General features: G+C 36.0%; 1 protein-coding gene across 1 annotated transcript in view; it reads right to left on the reverse strand.

Moving 5' to 3' along the window:
• Positions 1-2,564: 2,564 nt before the first annotated feature.
• Positions 2,565-25,874, reverse strand: part of fam13a (family with sequence similarity 13 member A) — a 100,987-nt gene continuing 77,677 nt past the window's right edge. The window contains exons 14-26 of the mRNA XM_088909914.1: positions 25,324-25,366; positions 20,790-20,940; positions 17,447-17,512; positions 14,676-14,892; positions 13,526-13,667; positions 13,141-13,222; positions 11,622-11,827; positions 10,623-10,706; positions 9,460-9,555; positions 8,462-8,545; positions 6,633-6,829; positions 6,126-6,227; positions 2,565-5,374 (exon numbers count right to left, since the gene is read on the reverse strand). Of these exons, the coding sequence (XP_088766040.1) occupies positions 5,251-5,374; positions 6,126-6,227; positions 6,633-6,829; positions 8,462-8,545; positions 9,460-9,555; positions 10,623-10,706; positions 11,622-11,827; positions 13,141-13,222; positions 13,526-13,667; positions 14,676-14,892; positions 17,447-17,512; positions 20,790-20,940; positions 25,324-25,366 (1,594 nt within the window). The 3' untranslated portion in view covers positions 2,565-5,250. The remainder of the gene's footprint in view (positions 5,375-6,125; positions 6,228-6,632; positions 6,830-8,461; positions 8,546-9,459; positions 9,556-10,622; positions 10,707-11,621; positions 11,828-13,140; positions 13,223-13,525; positions 13,668-14,675; positions 14,893-17,446; positions 17,513-20,789; positions 20,941-25,323; positions 25,367-25,874) is intronic.

The raw sequence follows: 25,874 nt of genomic DNA on the forward strand, positions 1-25,874 counted from the left end.
TTTGTTGTTTTCTTTTGTTACTTTTTATATAGGAACAGTATGAATCCGCTTTGATTTGTGCAGAAAATGAATGGATTGCTGTACAAAACATGAAAAAGAAGTGTACTGTACATACAGTATGTTCTTCATCACAAGTGACACATGGAAAATGCTTTCTCCTAAACATTCTTAATGCTTTATCATTTCCAAGTCCAAATTTTTAACATTCCATTAAGATCCTTAATACTTAACAATAGTCTCCATATTGATGTCATGATTGCTGCATTTGTTCAAGCCCTTTCAGGCAATATGAGCTTTATGTCCTCTTCTATGTCACCCTCACAAATTGGCAGTCTATTTAAGCTTTTTAGATTCTCTCTTATTTATAAAGTACCTTGACAAGCTAACCTCACCATATTCAAGTGGTAGATAGTTCTGTTCAGTAAGTACAGACGATAGTACAGAGTATAGTATTGACAGAACTGGAAAGTACAGTGTAATGTTGATTGGACCAATCATATTAGCTTGTGTTAGTATCAGACTTTTGCATTACCATTTGCATCTGGTTCATCTTCATGCGCAAGGCCAAAGAACCAGACAGAAACATGTTTGTCTCCAGTCTGTGACTATTTTGTCTAAGCTGTATTATTTCTGTATCAGAGGCAGATAATTAGGTGTATGTGAATGCTGAGATCGATTTACAGCAATTAAAACCGGCTTTGGTTGTAAAAGATGATAAAAATCCTTGCTAAAAATGCTACATCAATTAATTTCTTGCACAGTATCGCAAATCATTTTGAGACTATTACTATCTGCTACCTAAGTAACAGGCTTGTTTTAATACTATCGAAATATGACCATGTTTATGGCAGTGCATGTGAAAAAGGACTTTCATGGCTGTTCATCAATTTTTAATACACTGTATTTAGTTTATTAATTGGTTTATTATTTTTTTCCCCCCCAAAAAAATTAATTCCAACTTTAGCATTTCACCCGTCTGTTCAAAATGTATTTGGCAAATGTTTAACTTCAGTGGTTTACATAAGATCTGTAGTTCTAGTTTCGAAAGGGAAATTTCTACATGGGTTATCTTCATACTAATCAGCTTTATAAATATTTCTATTGTTCATCCATCCATCCATCTCTAACTCTTCTTGGAATTCAGGTTCATGGTGGGGGGGGGGGGGGGGGGACTAGAGTCTACCTCAGCAAGCAGCGGGCACAAGGCAGGATACACACAGCCACAAACAGACTCACTCCTAGGGCCATTTGTTTTTTCAGAAGCCAATTAACCTGCCAGGATGTGTTCAGGCAGTGGGAGAAAACTGGAGCACCCGAAGGAAACGCATGCAAACACAGGAAAAAAACATGCAAACGCAACACAGTTAGTATCCCAGGGCCCCAGCACTGTGAGGTAGCAATTCTCACCATTGCACCTGGTTCTGTTGTAAAGTGGCAAAAATAATGTGGTACAAAACTGATTTCAAGGGGGGAAAAAAAAGTCTTGATGAAATGGTTGGGTTGTGATAGGAGATATGGGCTTCTAGGCTCTTTACAGCAAAACTATGGGTTTTAATTAGGTTCTATTTGTTTTACATTAAGTTGTCTTTCAGGATAAATCTACATTTAGATTTCTTTATTCATCTACAGTGAATGGGTTTTTAGAAATTCCTGGTTGACAAAGGAAATTAATTCCAATGTCAAATCAAATGTAGAAAAATATTCTAATATGTCTATGTAGTGTTTCTAATGAGCATTAGACATTCTTATTGGAGTAGTCTGTATCAGGATTAGCAGACACTGAGATTCAGTTGACACAAAAATTCTAAGTTAACCTCACACCATCTGAATTAAGCCATGTGAAATGTGCAGTAGTCCTAGTCAATTTTTATGGTATTTCTAACCCTAATGGTAACAATGATCTAAACCTAGAGTCATGCTCTGCTAAAACTAGTTTGAGCAATCATACAAAATATTAAATTAGCTAACACATTCTACAAAAAAGTATTATTTCAACCTATATCTACATTATCTTTTCCACTTAAAAAGCATTGCTCCCTGTTTAAAGTATTTACAAATTAACCCTTGCATTCTTGGTAGGTTTGAAGTAGAGTTACTGTAGGGTTGGGTTAGACTTCCCTTTTAAACTTAAAGTCAAGAGATTACAAGAATGATACCATACAAGTACAAGTGGTGCTGTGGCCTTAATAAATGTTTTTCAGTCTGGGAATAAAGACTCTACATTGATCGGCCAGTAAATAGGGCTACAGCTGTATTTGTCATGACATAAGAAGGTGTGAGGTGAGAGTCATGGCTTCTCTAGGGTGCCAATTATGGTGAACCGCTTGCGGACAGTTTAAGTGATGATTTATTGAGTACAGTATGTAGCTTTTTCAGTGAGAAAAATAAAAGAAAATCTGGGGACTCTCCATTTATTTACAGGCATTGTGGCATAGGGTGACCAGGACTATAGGATAGTAATGACTGCTTATTTTTAGTTTTTGGTTGGAGTCAATAATGTTGTAAAGACAAATAAACATGACTTTTAAAGTTTGTCCCTGAGAAAGAGTGACACAAAGTCTGTAAAAATGTTGGCTTTTATATATATATATTACATATACAAAATACAAATACAATTATGTACTAAAATGTACACATCCCTATTTTTCCATCAGTGTTTACATTCAGAAAAACGAAGTCACACTGTAATAATTCATTTTGGAAAAAAGAAGCCTTGCTTACTTAGAAATGTAAACATAGATCTGGGTCCATATCTACAAAAGAACAAGCTGCTGACCACTTTAACAAAGAAAGCAGTGTACCTGTTGAATGCATAAAGTAAGCAATTAAATGGCATTCTGAAAATGATGTTCTCCAGTTTTTTCTATGTCTAAGCCTTTGTGTTGAATTAAAAAATATGATTCACAGCTGCGTGCAAAGGCCTACAGACTGATAAACAGGCACAAGGAAACAAGATACATTACAGATTATCTGTCTGTTTCAGATCATTTGCACACATTAAGGGCTAAGAAGCATTGTCAAGAACAAATACGGATCATCTAGACACTGAGTCACCTCTTTCTGAGAAAATGCAATTCAGTCAATTCAGAAAATCACTCATTAAGCAGTATGTGAAGAACACAGTCAAAGGAAGACATAATCAACAGTTATTTCTTAATGCAATCACTATAATTAAAGTGTGACAGGAATTGTGAATGAGCACTGAAGTCTTGCTCCTTTTAATTTTGTGCTCTTAATTTTTTAAGATTTCCAAAGATACAATATTCGTTACTGACAATCTGAAAGGCAGCACTTACTACATTTTGCATGAAAAGAACAGCCTGTCCAAGGTACAGTAATTTGAATTCCATTGCATAATACTTGTGATTAGTATTTGATGTCTTGTTCCCTGTTGTTTTGGTGTGTGTTACTGAAACCATGCTACTCTCTTTGGATTACACATATCTGTGAAATACGTCTGCTTTTAAACCAAAAATAATGTAGTGAACAGATTTTTAAAAATGCTCTTCCATTGTCTCCTCGGCGTAAAGGCTTTATTTTACTTTTGTTTTTTTGAAGACAAAAATTTATAGTAATGCTTTAGTTTAGGAGTAACCTGTTAGTCATGTATTAGCACAAGTTCCCAGTCCATGCCTAAAACATGTTTTCTTAGGGAAATTGGTTGGGTATGAGCTATTATTGACAATGTACAATCAGTACCTAGCTAGGGTGGTCCTTCATGTGTATTCAAGTCACTCATCAAGACTTAACACATGGCCTAAATGGTTACCCTTACAATCAAGTATTCAAAAAGTTACTGTAACTGGAAATACTAAAAATAAGTAGATGTTCTGGTATCATTCAATGTTGTGTTTACGATGCTTGCAAATCATAAGGAATCCAGTGGTTTATGGCATCAATCACAGAACACGAAATGTGAATTTGTAATCATATCAGTCCTTCTGAAGGATCTGTAAGTCCTACTGTATGTGTAACAATGATCAAAATGTTTCTGGATGCATGATGAATATATTGTTTATCTAAGCATAACTATTTAGAGCTCCAGCATAAAATATCCAATAAATCATGTGCTGCAAGTTTGTCAAAACAGGTTCTGTGTTTAACACGCAGACTTGGTATTATATACATACCATAGATTTCAAAAGACTTCTTAAAATATTTCCAATCAAGGTACTTTTATACTTTTCTAAAATCTTCATCACTGGGATTGGAGTTGCCATTAAGGTAAATTGCTTAGTCTTGGCAGTTTAATTATTAATTAATGATTCCCAAAAAACTTTTTTAGAACCTTGTGATTGGACTTTGAAAAAAAGAAATGTTTTCTTGACCATCCAACACTTTTCTACTGATCTCACAATGAACTAAATCTTGACCATAATCAATGAATTTTGAAGTACTCTGCACCATAGTCTGAAAACTATGAACAGGTCTTGCAGAGTGTGAATTTATGTGCAATTTACCTTAAGCAGTAAAATCTATGACTTTTTCTATTTGTAATTAGCCTGAATCATCTTCAAGACTGATTTGGGTTCTCCACAATATTTTACAAAACAAATTCAACTAGAAATATTACATTTATGAAAATAAAACAGCTTTGTAAATCATTTACAAAAACACCACTGTGCCATTCAAACTTCAGAGAACTGAACTGTTCTGAGCTGGGAAAACGTAATCTTTGGTCTAGTACCAAAAAACAGTTTATGATGCTATCACACATTTGTGAGCTAGAAATGTCTTTTCTTTAGAAATGTCTTTTTGGGGAATCTTTTTTTTTCTTAATTTGAATTTAAGAATTATACTTTCTATCCCAGAGAATTCTTTGAACTTATTAATAGCACAAGACTTAAAAACGTTTTCAAAGAGATTCATTGTTCAGTTCAAAAATCCTTCCCAGCTATAGCTTATTGATGAACATGGATGTATCACTTCACAATTCCCCATGACATATCTTTTTAATCCACACATCTTGAGCTTCAAAATTCTGTAGAGATCTGACTGGAGGCTGAAGTCAACGATACTCATGCTCAGGGTTTATTATATTAACTTATATTGTCTGTGTAGTGCTAGTTTCCTGTGGGCATAAGAAGAAACGCAATCCAAAAGTAAGACATCCACACCATGAATTTCCTTCAGCCAGTGTTACTGGCTCTTCTTGTATGGCACTTTAAGCAAGGCAGTTTGCTCCACTGTCAATCATTTACTCCTCTGGCTGGTAATGTAATACTCCATGGAACACAGCCTTTCTTCTGTTTAAATGATCTTTGAAGAATCTCTTTTGCTGATGAGAACCTCCAGGAGCCTCAATTTTGCTTTTACATGCTTATATTCATTATATTCCTCAGCCATAGGTGTGCGATCTTCTTTTTGCACGTTTCTGGAAAAGGCAACAGACATAAAAAGTGATGATTGATGCCCTGATTACACAAACATTAAACATAAATAGATAGCTGTGCTGAAAAGACAGAATAACTAATGAGAGAATTTAGGCCTTATCTTAACTTTCTACAGATTAGAGCAACTTTACAGCGCAGGAGAAACATTCACTGATCCGGCTCTATTCAGTTAATAACATTAGAGAATTGATTGAAACTTAAATTAGTCCTTTTTCTGTGACAATTTTTGAAGCTAGTTTATGCAGACAAACTGACTCAGCTGCATCTGATTGGGTGACTAAAATGAGATTCTGTCACCTTACTGAAAAAGTTATCAATGTGCGCATTTTCTGCATTAATAACTCAAATTTATAACTCATTAAAGGTTAATGAGATAAATTACTTTTCAGATTACAAAGATGGTCGAATTATTTAATTGTTTAATTATTTTATGTAGTAGAAGTCATAAAGACTACAGCTAAAACACAACAATATATTACAAATATCGCAAGTGTCACAATGCAAAATCATTAAAAAATACACTAAAATACAAACAATGAAAATGAAAAATTTGCTGAATATGCTTTTTAAACTAGTGGTTTATAAATCTACCCTACAGTACATCAAGTAAGCATTGGTAATGAAAAGTCTTCTTTGGCTAAAAGATAAATAACATACAGTATTGGACAAATGTTACTAGTTGTTTCGCTGCAAAGTATCACTGCTGCAATTTCAAGTTCTGTTGGAACTTACCTTCCATTTTGCCTGAAAAATTTGTCTTCAAATTCCCTCAGTTTCTTGCGGATTCTCTTCTTATCTTCCCTTGCTTCCTGAAGCTGCTCTACCAGTTCAGGCCTAGTTTTTTTTAAAAAAAATGCTCTTTAGATCGAATCTCACAGAGAAATCTTACTGAAAATCACTGAGCATTTGTGATTCATAGGATATGGGTGATGTAGTTAGGGGTTCATCAACAAGTAATGGAAAATGTTTTAAAAATGTAGAAAGCAAACTTTACATGAGGGTGACGTGAGATAAGGTATAATGTATGATGCTTACAGTACACCAGTGTAAGCAACTATAATCTTACAGTAGAGCACATCAATTAAAAACTGAACATATTTTCATAAACTATTTATTACTTCAGGCTGTGTACACAACACTCCAGTAGGACCTCATAACTCTTAAACATATTCTGTACCCTGTTCGTATTCTCAAACCAGTACTGTAGAACGCAGAGCATTGTAGAATTTATTCTCTTACATGGTAGCAGAGTGAAGGTTGGACAGCCTCATATCCATGTTATTCTTGGATGGTGATATTTCATCAACAGGGGAGATAAAACCATCCACCTCCTCGTCCAGCTGGTCCAAGAAGCTGCGTACGTTGAACTCAGGCTTCATGGTCACAGTGAAGTTAGCTTTTGTGTTGCTCTCATCCTCTGAGCCATCTTCTTCCTCCTGAAAGAAAGAAAACCCGCATTTTAAGCTGGCTAGTCTTCGCGCAAAGAAGGCTGGGAGAGGTGCTCCTGCACACACATTAGTAGAAGCTCCACCACAACCATGGTTAGCTTTCCAAGCGCATTCAGCCAGACAGCCCCAAGAGAGATGAGCTAGAGAGGCAATGCAGACAACAGAACCAAGCTCTTTGTTACCCAAAATTAAAATAGCAAGTTTGGACCTGGAACTAAGAACTGAAACCTATCCAAAAAAAACAGCAAAGTTAATTGACAGGCTGCATTCCTTGATAGGTATATAATAAAAAATCTACTTTAACCGAGAGAGCTCACTAGGATGTTCGAATGGAATAGTAGAAGTACTTGTCTGTCTGTAGTATGTTGATGTGGCTTTCAGAAGGCACATTCCAAGCACCTGATATTTGTTTGACCAAAAATTTGTTTTACCAAAAACAAATAGAACAAATTTGTTCCAACAAAACATGTACTTTTCCTTGGCTTTCTGAGGAGGTAGCCTTTATGGAATGCCATAATTCATACTTTCTATCTATGTATGTACTGTAGTTCACCGGGAGACATACTTATACTTACTATTCACACCTACTGTACAACACTCATTCTGTCTTTGAACATGTGTGAAAACAAGTCAAAGTTTCCCTTTAATGATCCTCGGGTGCCTGTTTTTTTTCCTGAAATATCCATCCATCTTCTACCACTATATCCAATGCAGGGTCATGGGGGAGCCGGAGCTTATCCCAGCAAGCAACGGGCACAAGGCAGGATACACCCTAGATGCGACGCCAGTCCATCACAAGGATACACACAGACACACACACTCACGCCAGGGCTAATTTTACATAAGCCAATTAACCTATGTCTTTGGGAACACAAACACGGAAAGAACATACAGTACAAACTGCATGCAGATTGCACAGAATCAAACCCAGGACCCCAGCACTGCGAGGCACTAATCCTAACCACTGTGCACTCCCCTTTTCTGACATATTCCTTTCATAATACATATTTTGGACTGCTAATGTAAAACAATGTTTCAAGACTTAGCACAATTAACTATTCATAAACCAATAAAATACTGAGATACTTTAGAAATTTCATTCACTTTGTACTTATCAGGCGGCAGATTGTTTTTTAGTTCATTGTTTATACATAACATGACAATAACAGACAGACTGGCAGAGACACCATGATACATTTTTTCATCTCCATTTACTGTAAATGTCTGCTGAATTTTCCAAAGGGATGCTACTATGCAGCACTACAAAGGCCATACTAGGAACATACTAGGACATAAAGTACAAGATTCATAATGAAGAAGGTTATTTCATGCAAGCTCACATCCACTATTTACATTTATTTCCATGTTTTCAAATGAAACACCAACAGCTGACAGGAAATTACATGCTGGGATGATGCCTTTCAACACCTTGGGAAGGGAAGCTCAAAAATCTGTACGTTCAATCGGGACAGTCACAGCACACTAAAAGGGTCTACAATCAAGCGTCTACTGATTTGATACATTTGATAAACACGTGAAAATAAAAATCAACAGCTTGCAATCAGAGGAAATCAGCAAGGTCTGCTACAATCACTGATTAATTTAGCAGCGGCTCTTCACCTTGATGTCCTCGAAGAACAATGCTGGTTCGCCTTCGATAATTGGCTGTAGCAAAGGACCTCTGCGCTTGCTGGAAGGGGAGCCCTGTGATAGGTGTTAACAAGGATGTTACGATCCAGAGCCCTGATATTATGTATAATTACTTCCCTGTTCCAAGAGGAAAGTGGTTGGTTGGAAAAAGATGTGTTGTAGGGGGAGCTAGACTGTGCTGTAGACTTTATTCTTCTACATAACAGCATGCTTCTCCCAAATACTGCATTGGGCTCATCTGTATTCCAAGCGTTTCCTTTAGGACAATTTGAATATGAATGACACATTTCTGTTTTGCACTGAATTTTTGATAACTGAAATCACTCCTTCACGGTCAGTGAATAAATTGTTCCTACAACTACTTTGGAGCACTTTTTAAGAGCTGACACCTCACTGATCCACTGCTGGGGATCTAACATTTGTGCTTCGAGAGATTACAGTTATAGATGTCCCTTTGTAGGCATGATGTAATGAAGGGGCCTGTTATTATAGGTGGTGAATGTTGTGAAAATATAAAAATGAATTAGAAAAAGATTAAGGATTAAAGGAAAATTGACAACAATATTAACATGTAAGAGATATTATGGAACAATAACCTTTATTCAGTGAAGTGTATAGAAATGACAACAGCTAAACTAACAAACTCCTCATTAGGTGTCATCTTGCTGTCTCTATCCAGTTCTTTAGGAAGTACACTATTATGTCCATTAGAATTGGTTGCATCCTGAGTGAAGCCTGAAACTGAAAACACAGAAACTTCTCTGGGCTTGAGTTTACTGCTGTGATGAGAGACGTGGCAGGGCTGTCTAGCAGAAAAGGGGATTTATTGATTCAGTTCTCCTAAAACCTGTGGATTGTTACATTTATTAATTAGTGCATAGTTATAAAGTGAGAGGCAACTATTTTCAATAGGCATTGAAAATGTTGTGCTCTAAACATGAAACCAAACTAAAAAAAAGGTCACTTACAATGACTGGTATGGTTGATGCTCTGCAAAGGATCTGCTTGACCAGACGGTATCTATCATAGAGAGGCTTCATAACTTGTCTCTCACTCTTTGTAACCTTAAATTAAAGGGAAAAAATCTTTTTAGTTCACCACATTTTCCCCTGCTTCATATTCTAAAAGCTCCAACCCAAATCATTCAGTGACCCAGATTTGTAACATCTGACATCACTGTTGTCACTTTCATTTTGAATGTCTGAGCTCTCCAATTTGTTCACAGGCCCATGTAATCACTCAGCGGGCTTTCAGTGACAATCTATTCCCTTTTCATTGAGAGCCATGTCTGACATTTCTGGCAGGTTTCCACTTGTTAAACTGAGCAAGCCTTTAAATAAACACTATATCTCTCTCTAGCATTACAATGCACAACATAGCTGCTTTATTTAAAAAAACAACATAGACACGAGCACCAAAATATAAAATGCTGAATTTCATCTAATAGCCACATTCTAGAGCATATATGCTCCATGTTGTGTAACATACATACACTATGGAACATGCAGAACTTAATTCCATGCTGAAAAATAAAATGAAAACAGAAGTATACCTGGTAAAAAAACAGAAAAGGCTCAACAGAACCAAACTTTTTGTTGTTTCTTCTGTATTCTTTTTATTTTTCCATGTGGGCTTAACCTTTACTTGTTCCTTTGTACAGTAGCTACAGCCAGATGCAGCTCCCCATACTAACCCCTGTACATACAGTGTGTACAGTATTTCTACAATAGCTGGGCCTGTTTATAAAGCTAATAATAACAGGTTGGACAAAACCTAATTAGATTTGCATGAGATATTTTCAAAATAAGTCCATAAAACATGCAGTACAGGAACATCACTAACATGTTCAGTCTGTACATGCAATACATTCCACTAGACAACATTGACTATTGCTGGATTATATGTGTAGCGGTAAGAGTTAATGCCCTGGATTTTTATACTTAGTGTGCTCATAGGGTTTATGACATTAGTAGCTCTCCCTCTGCAATCTAGGTCAACTCTTCAAGTACATGATTTTAATCCATCTCTGAGATGCAATAATTTGATTAAACACTACTGAATGTTTCAACTGCCCCCCCCAGAAACAAACATGTCACAAAAAGACTCACAGCAGTGGCTATACTGTACGTACCGGTCTCCCATGAATGCTCTCATAGTACAGCAAAGCTTTCTGTAGAGCAACCTTCTCTGCACTGATCTGCTCTCGGGTCATGTCCTGTCAAACAAGAGAACATTAAAAGTTGTGAAACATTTGATAAAGCACTAAGACAAAGCATGTGTAAACAATGCCCATAAATTGTCTTTGGATCAGTAGTATAATCAGGCAGCAGTGTGGAATAGTGGTTAGGGTTGTGGGTTGTACTCCTGAGCAAGGTATTTCTCTCATGTAGTATCTGTAGAATGCCCAACTGTAACATAGCTTAATAAAAGAATATGAATGAGTTTTCATTCTCCTGAGAAATGAATATACTGTACCATTATTATTATTATTATTACAACTTCCTTTAAAGCTGCAAGAGTAGCTGCAGTAATGTCTTGAAAAATTAAGAGAAAACCACTTTGTACAGAACATTTTGATTAAAAGCAGCAAATAATTATTGCTTCGGTCATTGCTGGATATTGACTAGCAACACAACTAGAACAATGCAGAACACAATTTCAGAAATGCTTTCAAAATCTTTCGAAAAGTCTTACAATGCTTTTTAAAACATCTAAGAAAAGATTCACAACTCTACAAGAAATATATTCTGATAAAGAAATACACGGAAATGCAGAAGAGCAAGCAAAAACTAGTCTTAAGTTTTACTTTTAATTTACACATTTTAGTAACAAACGTGCCTTCAAGAAATGAAATGAAGTACACTGTAAAAAAGATCAATAATTTTAAACAATGTAATGCCTAACAAAATAAACACTGTATACAAAATGTCTGCTTCTTAAAGATGAATAATTAATAATTTTAGATTGCACAATCTGATTACAGAACCTATCCTATCATGTAAAATATCTTTAAAATCATTTTGTTTCTGCCTTGCACACGTGGTATATTAATGTAAAATTCCTTTGCAAAATCACGCATCTCACATGCTGAGCTAGGAAATTTCAAACTTCATGAGAATGACCACTATACCTTGATATCCTCGGGGCGACTGACCTCTGCCCGCTTCTCCTGCAGTTTCTTCAGCACGGACTCCAGGGTGGCCTCCACAGGGGGCTTGGGTATCTTTTCCACAGTCGGCTCCTTCTCCAGCTGGGAGCCAAAGCTCTTGGGCAGGGTGTTGCTGCGCTGGCGGGTCACAGGGGGCATGTCTTCCTCGGACATCTTCAACTTTAACTCTGCACCAGGTCCAAACAGACATGTTTCATTGCTAACTCCATAGCTGATGACAAAATGACAGCACAACTAAATTGGGTTTAAGCCTACTGGCATGACTGCCTTTGTATTAAAGGATTCTCTAACAAACCAGTGTCTTATTACCTTTTTTTGGCCTCCTGGTCTGTACTGGTCATAAACCATTTTGAGGGCCATAAAGAAAATGCTCCTGCTCAAAAAGCGTTTGGGCAATTAACTCTAAACTTTATACGTATAATTCTAGCATCACTCCCATTTGGTAGTCAGTTGGTTGGGCCCATTAATTCTAAACGTGGTGAGTATCCCACTATTGGTAAGTATCCCAAAGTGCAGTATTCTGTAATTTCCCTCACGGGATCAATAGAGTATCTATCTATCCTAGTGTGTACACCATTAACATCTGTCCATATGCAGGAATGACAAAATGTTGGTCACTCCTGCAAATTGCAATAAAGATGCATGCCTGTCATGTTGTTCTCATTGTTCAAAATGCCCTTGTCTTGGGAACTGCTTCACCAATTCTACTGATTTTTGCACATTTCATTAATAAGCATTAACAAGCTGCTTCTCATTGCATCTCACACGTTGCAGCAATAGTTCTCCCACCCACAGGTGGTCACAGCCATTTCTTTGCATAATTCAAACTAGCATAGACAGAAAGAACCAAGCTGATGGACTTGAAACTTGGCAGATTTCTTCATCACCTGTTTGGGAATGTGCACTGCCCCTATAATTAGCAATAGTTACTGTAGCTGGTCTTCTTTAACGATGGTTTGACTAGCTAACTCTGAATTTGGTGAATATCATTCCAATGGCAATGCAATCACAACACAGCAACATAGAGTTTTTGCATACACTAGGATTCCTGCTGGAGAGGTCATTTGTTTTGTCATCTGTATCAATCCTGTACCTACTCAACAAATTATGTTTCTATCAATTAATTTCAAAAGATCACAGATACCATTCTATGGACCAACAGAATTAACATACGTTCAAGTGTTTGTGGCTTCAGCCCGATCGCTATATTATTCAAATTCAATCTCCTCTTATGAACCACAGCACAGATGGACATGAAACTCCAGGTTTCATCAATACTCAGACCTGCACCTTGTACTTTTTATGCCTACACTAGGTCATCACCTGCAGTACAAAACACAGCCAATAATACAAAAAGTGTTTTAACTCCAAAAAAGAGTAAACGGGGACAAGCTTGTCCACTTATTATTGTTTTAAGGTTGTGCTAGCTGCCCTGAAATCTCTGCAGTCTTGACTTTCCCTCGAAAGTGCCTCAACTTACCTTTTAGCTCTTTCCGTAACTTGGCAAGTTCATTCATCCATCGAAGCACCTCAGGGTTAGCTGCCTTGTCACTGTGAGAGGGCTGAGGGAAAACAAATATGACAGCTCTCATGTTCAAAGGAACAGAAATGCAGCAAATATTAGATGTGTAACTTGGAATGTATTTTAAACAGTTTAGCAGATGTTAACTGTACAGGAATATTTACACCAGATTTTGAAATATTTTCATTCCCTCGCCGATGTAAGATAAGTATTTTAATAAAAAACAAAATTAAGGATTCAGAAAACACATTATCTAAATTTACTGATTTTCACTCAGGATCATTAAGGTGACTGCCTTTATTGATCAGTCACCATCAGTCTCTTAAGGGTTTCCTCAACTTACCCTGTACTTCCTCTCCTCCTCAAACTTCTCTTCATACTTGTGAATCTTCTTCTTTAAGCTGTGGATCTTCTTGGACAACTGAGCGGACGTTAGCTCCTCTCGGTCCTCCTCACAAGAGCCAAGTGAAGAGCTTCGCCGACGGCTGGAATTGGGCAAACAAACAGTAAGGCTACAAATAGCTGTTCCTTAATAAAGACAAGGTACAGTCAGCTGTATGTGCAAGGGGACAAAACAAAATTAATTTATTGGCTTTCTGTGTCACAACTACAAAACAGAGATTGCCTTATTTTTCTGTTTATTTTTCTATCTGTACCTGACTTATCACGTGTGACTCATGATGTGATCAAGTGTCAGGAATTCCAGTCAATACACACATAACAACATCCATTAGAAACAGGAAACTACCAGTGTAGGTTATCCTATAGTACAAAATGTTATTCAGAAACCCTACATTTAAATACATTTAAAGGAGACCTGCAGTCCCAATTTCCCAGACCTGTTATTAAATCTCAGTAACAAAATAAATTCAGTGGCAGTATAGAAAAATTAAAAAAATTTGGAATTAAACATAAAATTGTGAACTTTGTGAAAGTACTGTAAGTCATCATGTTGTCACAAACTCACATTGAGTTCCCACAAATTGTGACATGAAGTGGCCCTTCCTGCTCACTAGTCTCTATAATAATGTAATCTAATGTGATGTGTGAGCGAATAAGTACAGGATGTGTAGCAGACATTTCACTGCAGAAATGTTCCAACGTGATCTGCTTGCAGAGTTAACAAGTACGTTGTTGGCAAAACTGTCTAAAACTCAAGAGCAATATTTCTATTGGATTAGAAGAGAAGTATTCACAAGCCTGCTTGTTTACAATGTAATAAGGCCACTTCACATCACCTGAAGTTTTGTTGCCTCGTTCTGAATCGCACAACATGGTGCTGCGCATACGTGGAAATTAAATTAATTTTGAGATGTAATTTGGAGGTTTTACAAGCTACTGTGGCTCCATTTTATGAAGGTTAAATTTTAGTTTTATCGTGGTTTGAAATGCACTCATCAATGCCGGTTCTTTCTAACCCCAACTTAGCCCTGCAGTTCCCCTTTAACAGCACCAAAGTCTAGAGCCCAGAGTGATGAGGCTCCCAGCCTCACCTCATGAAGGAGTGAGCGTTGGGCGGGGAAGGGGGGACCTCGGTGTCATCCAGGTACTGCTGGCTTTGCCCAAAGGCGTAGAAGCGGGGTGAGACCATGGGGTCGCTGTCTTCCTCCAGCAGCTGCCGGATGAGTCGGCCCCCCGCCTGAGGGGAGAGACGGGCCTCGTCCCCATCCGTGTCATCTGTGTGCCACGCTGAATAGGCCGGGATGGGTTCTAGAAAGCAAAGATTCATGTGTCAAGCACAGTGCAGACAATGCCCTCCAGTTAATAAAACAGCCGACATTACACATTTCTCATGGCAAATGCTTTAACCTAACATGCAAGACCTTGATTTTTCGTTGCTGGCTAAATATTCTTTTTTTTTTAGTAGAAGTGTTTTTTTCATATTCCTCTTCTGCTCAAATTTGCACAAATGCTAGGAAATTATTAAAAATTAGAATTGCTTTAGAATTCGAATACATTTCAGGACATGTCAGTCATTAAATTTGATAGTCATTGACAAATTGATTTTGCGTTACTTAATGGTAGTTCACTGGGCAAACGAATCTCTCTCTAAATTGTTATCGACTCATGTTTTGTGGACTCTAGAACTGGTGTAGCCTTGCATTATGCAAATTGAAATGTTTAGGGTCGTATTCAGAAACAAACACCACACAAGAAAAACTGAAAAAATATTGCTTTCCATGTTCAGTTTAACCAGTGTCGGAATTTCTGGAGAAAGTAAAATTTTAAAATTAAAAGATTATTAATCTAAAAATCGTGCATATATATTGTCCAGACATTGTATGGATATTCATCTAGTGCTATATTTATTTCCTTGTAATCTTTTACATTGAAATTGAACTTTACATTGAAAACACTAACTACTTATTTTTTATTTACAAGATTTCTGTCAGAATAGTTGTATTAGCAAATCAAGGTTAAATAAAACTCTAGGTTAACGTGTTTGAAAGTTTGTTGAGTGCTTTTGTCTGAAGGTGTGAATTTACTAAGATACCTCAATGCTTTGATTCTGATTTGCTGTGTAAAATGGACTCATCCTGTTTGAAGGTTTATAGTCTTAGAAGAAATCAATGTCAGTAGGTTGGAATTGATTGAGCAGATTTATTTATGGATCTAATAAAGTAAACATGCCACCCATTTAAAAGAATTAGAGAATGGAAGCACAACCAGTGAAGGAAAATACAGTGAAAGAAATAAACAACTGCAGTGTTTTGGCTCTTTATGTACTTTTCAGCAGGGAATTAACCGCTGCCTATCCCATTATAGCTTTCATGCTGATGTAGTGTCTCCACAAACAGTGCATAAGGCTCTTTTTTTATTTTCATAAAATGAGCCAAAGATCAGCATTTATAAACGAGAACAGGAGGAACTTCTATTCACAAAAGAAAATGCGTGAATCTAGAACAAGCTATTTAGCAGTGTTGTTGAAGCTGATATCCTGGCTTCTTTTAAGAAATGGTCACACAGGATCCTCAGATCAATGAGCTACTAGCAGCTGAATGGGCTACGTTGGCTGAATGGACTCCTCTCCTGTGCAGGTTTTCATATGTACACATTACAGTCTACAATCAATTAGGATAATATTCCCTAATATACTTTATATTATAACCTTTTAATTATTTTATGGATGATGGGTTTCACAAAAATAATAGGTTTTAACCTTACAAAATATATTTCTATGTGTATACCTTGTTATAACATGTTTAAAAGAAATATAAAACACTCTGCTACAGTAAACACTGCCTTTTACTTGAAATATTTGCATTGACTATAAAACTACAATAGCAATGAATTGAACACTGGATAGTTTGGAGAAAGAGCATGTTACTGAACTTTCCTGGTCTGAAAGTGAAATGTTGCTTACACTGTTGTCTAATACCTTACACAGTGTGCTCAAAATCACATACTATATATAAAGAATAATATAGTGTATATAATATACTATTGTATATTAACTGATTATACAGTAGATGAGTCGCCACAGTTAATATACTGTATAAAAACTGCATGCCTATCTTCACAAAGCTAGAGAAAATAATTTAATTTAAAAAAGACATGCCCTCATCACATTATACCTGAATATTAATTGTATATTTTAAGAATGAATTTGAATGTCATATAAATATACAGTTAAGAAATCTCTAAAAAGAGGGGACTTTTCAAAACCACAAACTGGTATTTCAAATTGTATAATTTACAGAAGAATTCTGGCAAGCATTATGACTAATCAAAATAAGTTACTGTAGTTATTTTAGTTCGTCTATTCTTCACAGACATGGACCTTCAAATAAAGTTTTTTTTTAACAGATTTTACAATAAGATACATTCTATCATCCTGACAGAAAAGATGCCAAGCTTTGACAAACCTAAATCAAGCTTCTATCTACAATTTATTGTTATGGGTAAAAGTATATTAAATCATAAATTTAATGAACTTACTGTACTCTATTTACTATTCTATTTACACTTTAGACAGGTATTTTAAAAATTTAGCTTTGCTTATTTCAAAACTGGATATGATACTTGCACAGTAATAAATGGAAAGACTGATGTACTGTATAGGCAGAAGAAGTAGGAACCACACTTTGATCACTTCTCCACTTAAAGCTCGGGAAATATACCTGATGAGGTTTGTAGGCATGTCTACACATGCCCGAGCAAATAAGGAAGAAAGAGGTGTCGCTGTTTATTACTTCAAGTGCACAGGGGATAAAGGTTGTTATCCTGTAAGGGCATCCCCAGCGTTTATCTCTGAGACACTTACCCTCACAGTAATTCTGTTGCCAAGTGCTTTTGAAATCAATGAAAGGGACAGTAAAAAAAGATGAATCTAACAAGAAAAGAAATGGAAAAAACACACATGAGAAGGACTGAGACAGAAAAAGAATCCATTGTCACAATCCCACAGGATTGGTACTACAGTAACTTGTGTACAACAAGAAAACAATAATAAAACAAATGGATACACAGATATGCATCCTAATAAGTTTGTTTTATTAACGTTAAAGAAACACATAATAACTATAAATAATAAATATATTTAAGATCTAATTTCTCCATGTACCCCCTCCCTCCACCAAGGATTCAAATACTACGTACAACTCTGTTGCCAGACAGGATATAGAAATTAGGACTTGCAGTGACGCAAGATATTAAGAAGCCTCACTCTAACATTCCTGCAGCTCCACAGTATAACTGACACGTCAGCAATATGTATAAATACCAGCTGTTGTGTTTCTCCCCATCATATGTCAAACACACAAAACTTTCCTCATGCAGACCCAAAATCCAGTATTGTGTGTCCTCAGGTCACAGTAAAAACCTTTTGCCACTTAGTCAGATGTGGTCTTGAAGGACAAAGTCTTGAAATTTGAACCTTGAGTTCATTGTTTCTCTAATATCCATAAACAAAGCTCTGTCATTTATTTATTCCTGTTTTTCCCGTTTGAAATAAACAGTTTTATTTTTATGGTTTCCTCAATTAGAATGTTCTCAAAAGTTAGAGTATGCAAAGTGCTTATTTGAATTTTATTTTTCAAAACATGCTATAGGTAGATGAAAGCAGTTAGCTTATGCCACTTTCTAATGGAAAGGACAGAAAAAGAAATTTAAAGTACACTTAAAAATGAACTAATTGTGCTCAGTACCTAAATCGACTGTAATACAAATTAATTTATGTAATAATTATTTATGACATAAAAGTTCTTCCTTTTTTAATTAGAATATTTCATTATTTCTGTTTATACTCTAACCCCTACAAATTTTGATGACCCACAATCACAAAAACATAATAAGAAGTCAACAAACTACAGTGTAATTAGCTGTGGAAATCCCTACAAGGACCGCCAGCTAAATAAAGTGTAAAAATTAAATTCTCATGAGAAGCAAAGTACAGCGAGAAATTAGATTTTGTACAATCTGCAGACTTTTAAGGGCAAATGAAACACATATCATTCGCAAACACTTTTCAGTTCTTGATAAGACAAAGGAAAGCGGTCTTTAGACAATTTCCTTTCATTCTAATTTATGCAATTACTGACTGACTGTGGGTCATATGGCTTTCGAGATGTTTGAGGCAAACAAAGTTCCTCAGCCTCATCTCTGCCACACTCTTCCTGACTGAGGAGATTCTTGTTTGTTTCTTCATGCTTCCCCTGCTGGGACAGGAATTGTCTGGAACAACCCTGATCTCACCCACCACCTGCCAGTGTCCCCTCCTCCCACAGAGCAGACACTAGCCGCATGTCCAGCTACTGCAGCCAAACCACAGCTTACTGGAACTCCATGGATGAACAACAGGCATATGCACATACTGTATAAGGGACTTCTCTTCTCAACAATCACCAGATAATAACTGTTTTTTCTTTGGTGCACAAAAGAAGTTTTTCTCAATCTTTAATGGCAACAACACAATATAAAATTCTAAGTTGTTATATTGCAGTGTGTGATGTTTAACTGAAAAGAAGAGATTTTCACTTATTACATTTGCCTAAAATCCTATACGGTATCATAACTGACTCCTGAATGGGGGAAAAGCAGCTCCACTATATCTTAAATTGAAAATGAATATCAAAATCTTCAGACAACTATAATATAATGCCCCAAAAAATCATCATTCGGAAAAAATGGCATAAGCAAATAATAAAGGAGAAATGCAACTACAAATGTTTTCTGAGTATTCGACAGTAGATTTGTTGTTATCTAGTTGTATAAATAAGAGTTAAAATGGCAGTAGTATTCTAATTAAAGTTATCACTCTGTTTAACAAAGCTATTTTAAGTTCTTCAAATTGTATTGGGAAGATCTGACAATACAGTCAGGCTCCAGCATTATAACTGGATTCGGTACACTGAAAAGACAATATTAAATATTTTTGTTTCCCTGAGGTTCGTGTTACCAAGGTCACAGGGATGGTAAATCACTCTTGTTGTTGTAAATTTAGGAAATATAACTTTCTGTCACAGGAACAAATGAAGAAGTTTCAAAAAGCAAGTACAGTATAAGAGGTACTCGATCAGGTCTGTTTATTTGAGTCAAACTGCTAAAGGCTCTCTTTCAGTTTGTTGTGGGGGCTGGACATCTACTTGAGAGGGAAAAAAAGATCCAAAGAGCAAAAAATCATAAACTCTTTACTGCCCTCTTCCTCCCAAACAAAAAAGCTTGAAAAACATGAGTAGTCAGTAAAACCTTCATGGCTTAAATAGATTAAGTCATTGACAAAAAAAAACGCATTACTAAAGTTTCAAAATAGGCAAAACCTACAATGAGTAACCTAAGTTCTATTGCACTCGTTTTTAACAAAATTCACACTATTTATTTTTGAGAAATTAAAAATTAAAAATTCAAATCAAATTCTAACATTCAGTCTATCTGAGAAATGTAATAATGTTCACCAATTAAATGGCTTCAGACATTAACTGCATAAATCAGCAAGCACAAAATCTAGAGAAGTGTTCATTGAAATGTGTTCAGTTCAGTCTGAACTGTAATCTTGCCACCATAAAACTTACAAAGGACCTGTATTCCTAATCTTTGCTTAACCAAATAATAAATTCACTGGCATCACGTCCCTTGGAAATACATTGTCCATGCTTGTTTTCAATGAGGGTGTTGCGCATGTAATGCACGGTCATTTTTAAGCAAGGTAACTACACATTTTCTCATTTGAGGTATTAGGATTTTCAAACTTGATCAGAATGTTGCACACACAATAAATGGGTTTTACATTTCAAAAACAATTATTGCCTCTTCAAATATGTATCAATCAATTGGTAATTCACATCCTCATTTATACTTAAATCTCTTCCCTAGGTGAAACTTATGTATGTTGTAACCACAACAATGCAAGACATACTGTACTGGTGATCCTACATTCACCCTTAAGTAACCGCCCTTCTCTATTTAGCATGGAATATACAGGAGAAGGAGCCTTTGGAAAATTAGCAATATTTTGTATTTTAACAAGAACAGAATACAGAGGTGAAAATCTTACCTCTAGTTTTAATTTCAAAACAAAAAAATGCACCATTTTAAGATACAGGCTTTGAAGGTACAGTACTTTTCCAGCAGCAATCCATGTGTCAAAAAGAAAGAAATCACTACAATACCTCCCCAGTTGCTATCCTCTGTCAGGGCTGACAAATCCAGCCTGGGAACCTCAGGCACTGAGCTTTCTTCACATGCATCGGCTTCTTGGTGTCTTTGTGTCTTCGCTGTCTCGCAGCCAGTCTGAATCTCCTGGATCTTCATGGCTGAAGTCTGCAGTGATCAACAACAACAGCAGTTGCACTCTCCTTAAGTTCAGGAATACAGCGTCTCCGCCTGCCCCTGCCTTCCACATCCAACGCAGGGTGACCCCTGAATGCTAATTGGTCACCAGGGCTGGCCAAAACATCCGCCCATCTGTCTTCCTGAGGTTTTTTTTTCTCTCCCTGTCTCTGCATATGCGAACAGCCACTATGAGCCCCTTGAGCTGTTTGCTTCAGCCAGCCAGTAGAAAAAAAAGAGAAAGTGCAGAGGATTACTCCGTGTCTGAAGGCTGCGTGTGACTTTTTTTTTTGCAGCAAGGCAGCTTCAAGCGTTCCAGCTTGCTTTCTTCCTTATTGTGAAACCCAGTGCAGCCTCAGGCTTATGCTCAATCTCTCACTATGGCACTGCTAAGTAAAAGCTAAGAATATTGGCAGTGTACGTGAATGCATTCATGCACACTGATCAGGCTTAGTTCAGTTAGAGCCAGCTATGCTGCATGAACACTTTGTGATTTCCTGTGCTTGTAATGTTCCTGGGCGTGGAACTTGGCTATTTATGGAACAGCCCTGGGTACTACAGGAGGAAACTACATAAATGTAACAGGCAAGAGTACCGCTGTTTTCAGCTGGATCTGGAAGAATATGAACTGGAAGGAAGCCAAGGCACTGAAGCATAAAGTACTACATTTCTACTGAAAAGAGGTGTCGCCCTTAGTGTTCCATCTTTTGCCCTGTAATGAGAGGGGACAGCTACTTTTTTGTTGTTGAGCTGTTTTGTTAGCAAAAGCAAACAGAAAATTTCCTCTATCCTAGACATTTTCACTTGCATCAGACTCATCCTATTCTAATTGTTAGTGCATTTTTATAATCTGTGCTGTGTTGGTTTGTTTCTGGCTGTGATAAACATTTTCAGTTTGCAGAAGCATGTTCTCTCATTTTGATGAATAAGAAATAAGCATACTATGAATAAGCATAATAAAATTACACGCTTGATTTTTAAAGGAAAGTATCATCTCTTTGACTTTGATTTTTCATTTTTCTAGTCCACCATTTCTGTCTTGTGCAAATAAACCCATTTATGCACAGATGCTCAAGTCTAAACAACGTCCTTCTTTATTTTCCAAAACAAAGTACAAAATAAAAGCCTGATGAAAAAAGCCTTTTCATTTACCATGCTTTAATATAATTGTGTTTAAATACAGGCTCTAGGGTCTCCAGAGCATAGAAACTTGTTTAGGCAAACACTTGAGAAAAACATTATGCTATATTGAACAGCTGAGGGCTGGGAATGCCTCTAACCCATATACACAATACAATCGCTGGTTTGATAAGGTAAGGTGAACAAAAATAAATGTCTGTTTCTTTTTTTCTGAATTAACAGAGGACATAATTTAAACACAAAATGATTCTAAACAAGACACCCGCAATACAGTGGAACTGATAGCTCTTAAATGAGGATCATATCACCACTAACAACGTACTCCAAACACACCATATTACAACACTACACTAAAACCTCACTGTTGGGGGCAAGCCAAACAAATAGTCTGTTCTAAAAAAACACCACAACCCTGCGAGGCACTCCTTGTAAGACATACATACAAATGTATAACCATTTCACTGCTCAAGGCAAGATATGTCATACAGTAAGTCTCTTAACGACAAAACAGCCGTATGTGGCTGTCACCTTAGACAGTATGCTCTCTGGCATTGTGAACCAGTCAGAGCTAATTAATACCCTTGAGTTCATTACTTTTTGTCTTCAATAACTTTAAAATAGCATATGACACATACTGCACAAATGCAGTCTCAGGCAGAAAAACTATAGACCAATGGGAATTTTTATGTAACTGATTATGAAACCAGTTCCCTTCTGCCATTTGTGTTGTTGTTCATGAGGTCAGAGAAACCCCCTGTTATCTAGGAATGAAACTGTACAACATAAATCTGTGCAGTATGCAACCCAAATGTTTAAGATGGCATAAAACACTTTTGTTTATAGGGACTGAATCTAAACAAGTGTATAAGGAAGAAAACTTGTTGAATTAACAAACAAGTTGTCAATGAATTCTGACTTTGAATTAGAACAACTGCAGTGTAACTCACATGAGAATATTAGCTACTTTTGACCTATTTTCTACACTTCAAGTGTAATATACACTTAACATACACCTAGGTAGGAAAGATTGTAGCTTTTTGAAACTATCAATTGATCAAAAAGACCAAAGACTGGACAGACTGAATTATTGCAATGTAATGTTGTCCGTTACAGGTCAACAAGAGTTGTTCTTCCTTTCAAATTTTTTAATAACTCTGACATCCTCATTGCTTTTGATTTGCTTTTATTGCTGCTAATTCTGAACATTAATCCAAAAGGATTTTGGAAAGGCACTTTATCGCAAACACCAAGCATATTGAATAAACTTATACATCCTGTTATATAAAGTTGGAAAGGCTTCAGTCAGATCCTGCAGAAAACATGATTTTATTGGCTGTATACGCTATGTGGATTGATCTTGAAACACAGAAGACTGCGCACTCTAGCTCCTCAGTATACAGAGTAAAAAGCACATTGTTTGCAGGATAGTAAAGTATTTTTTTTCATTTCTAGCAAATTGTGAAAGTGGAATTGTTTTTTCCACTCATGCATTTTTTTTCCTGAAACTATATACCGCTTGCATTCTAGCATGCCATCTTCTTTGTAAATCAACTTATAAGCACATAAAATAACCATAATGCTTCCCTTCAAAGTCTGTCATCCAGAAAAAAAAACTTTTGTTCCCCACAAAGAAACAACAGAGAAAAAGTAATGGCTTTAACTACAGTATGCAGCACAAACTTCAGGAGCACTTTAATTTTATGTAATAAGAGATCTGCCCGGATTCTGATGCTTATTTTCACAATTAGGATGCTGTCTACATAGACAACATTTACTTGTTAAAGTTAAAGTTATAGCAATCTAAACTAAAACCCAATCACATTTAAAAGGCAATGTGCTATACCTTGTCATAAACGTATACACGATACAGCAAATGTACAGCACATTAAAGAAGCAAGCATTTTTAATGCTTTTGTTTTATATATATACAGTATATACTGTATACTGTACACATTGAGCTCAAATTCTATTCACTACTGTTGAAGTTCAGTATATGCAATCTTTAGGCTTTGTTGAGTGCTATTATAATTATAGCATAATGGTGATTTGCAGCAGCAGACACTGAAAAACATACCATATTACATATAGATGATTCAGCATACTCTGGGGGTGGCCTGTGTAACCTAACACTGGGGATTCACAGGGGGAACAGAATGTTCAGAACAGCTATAGAATAAGGAGTGTATGGAGATAGAATTGCCGGCTTCCCTTCATCCCCTTTCCAGACGGCATGAGTACTGCAGTACTAATGACACTAGACACTGGGATCTGATCCAGAGAAACAACTTCTGTTATGCACATGTTATGTACACACTATTTTGTTTTCTTTACATCTCCGTCTTTACTGACTGAAGCATTCTTGTAATTCCTACAATAAAGCAATGTAGCTCAACAAATGATTTTAAATCACTGCAGTAAACCTTATTTCACCTGCCTGCTATTCTAGACCTAAAATAAATAGTTTTGTAAGATCTTGTTCATCAATTTATATGAGTGTTTATATCTGTCATATTCAAAGCACATCTCACATTCAGTATGTAAAGACTCAAATCAAAAACAATTCTCACTTTGTTTATGATGTAAAACAAAAAATACATAAAATCTTAATGAGATTTAAAAATAGATCAATTTTCATGGAATGGCTAACTGCAACAGTTTAAATTGCTGTTTAAAATACTAAAACACTAACTTCATGCCAGAAACAAATAAATAAATCTCCAAAAATCTGACTTTGAATATTTTGAATATTTGAATATTTCAAACAAAATTAACAGAAATAGGAATTTGTCCTATTTTAACATTAGTGTTCCTGGATGCAGGATCACAATATTATTGAAATCATTAGAGCTTTCTAGGAAACATACTTTTTTAGTACTTACATTTTCTGCATTTGTAATTTTTTGCATGTAAAAATATTTGAGGAAAACCACACACAAAATACAGAACTGTTTTGATTTTTACAAGCATTTTATAATCATTTGATGCTTTTACAAGCACAAAAGCTTTATAAATAGGACAAAATGACTAAAGATTAAATTAAGAATTAAATTGAATTTACTTCTGTTTTTAAAACACACAAAAATAGAAATAACTTTCATAAGAAGAAATGAACTGGAATGGCCGTTGTCATGTAGTTTATTCTTTTAACATGAAATTCCAGACTCAGAAAATTATTGTATTCCTTCCACCTTAAGTGAGAAACCTACTGTCGAAAAATGACAGGGAAAAACGCACCTTGGGTAACGGTAGTGTATCGTCCTCAATTTGATTGCCCTTTCTTAAAAATGAAAAGAAAGCCCAGTTTTAGAATTCCAGTAACTTTTAAACTTCACATTTAATTTCACAAACATCACATTTCACTAACTATCCTTTGCATTATTATTAAAATCATAAATTTTGCTTAAATTAGCAATTTTTGGATTTATCTCAGGTTTAGCTGATCAGATATGCAAAATAAATACCATTCTTCTTAAACAGCAGTTGCAACTCAATACTGCTATGCTTAAAACAGCAATCTCTCCCTAAGAGATTATCAGATTATCATATTCCTGAATAAACTGTTTTCTATGTCTTCATTACACAGTATCTTGGATATACAGTACCTAAATATTAAAAGAAAGCTGCTCTTGCAAAGATCTTAGAATTCAACTCATAAACATTTTAATACTGTGTGTGTTGTGTTTCTGGTGAACATGTTTTCTTTAACAATCATTAACAATAAAATCATAAATGTCCTAGAAAGATAATTTTGACTCATGAAAGCCATTTGTTATTTTAATTAAGAA

The sequence above is a fragment of the Atractosteus spatula genome, chromosome 1 (genome assembly GCF_055471065.1).
Source record: "Atractosteus spatula isolate fAtrSpa1 chromosome 1, fAtrSpa1.hap1, whole genome shotgun sequence".
NCBI lineage: Eukaryota > Metazoa > Chordata > Actinopteri > Semionotiformes > Lepisosteidae > Atractosteus > Atractosteus spatula.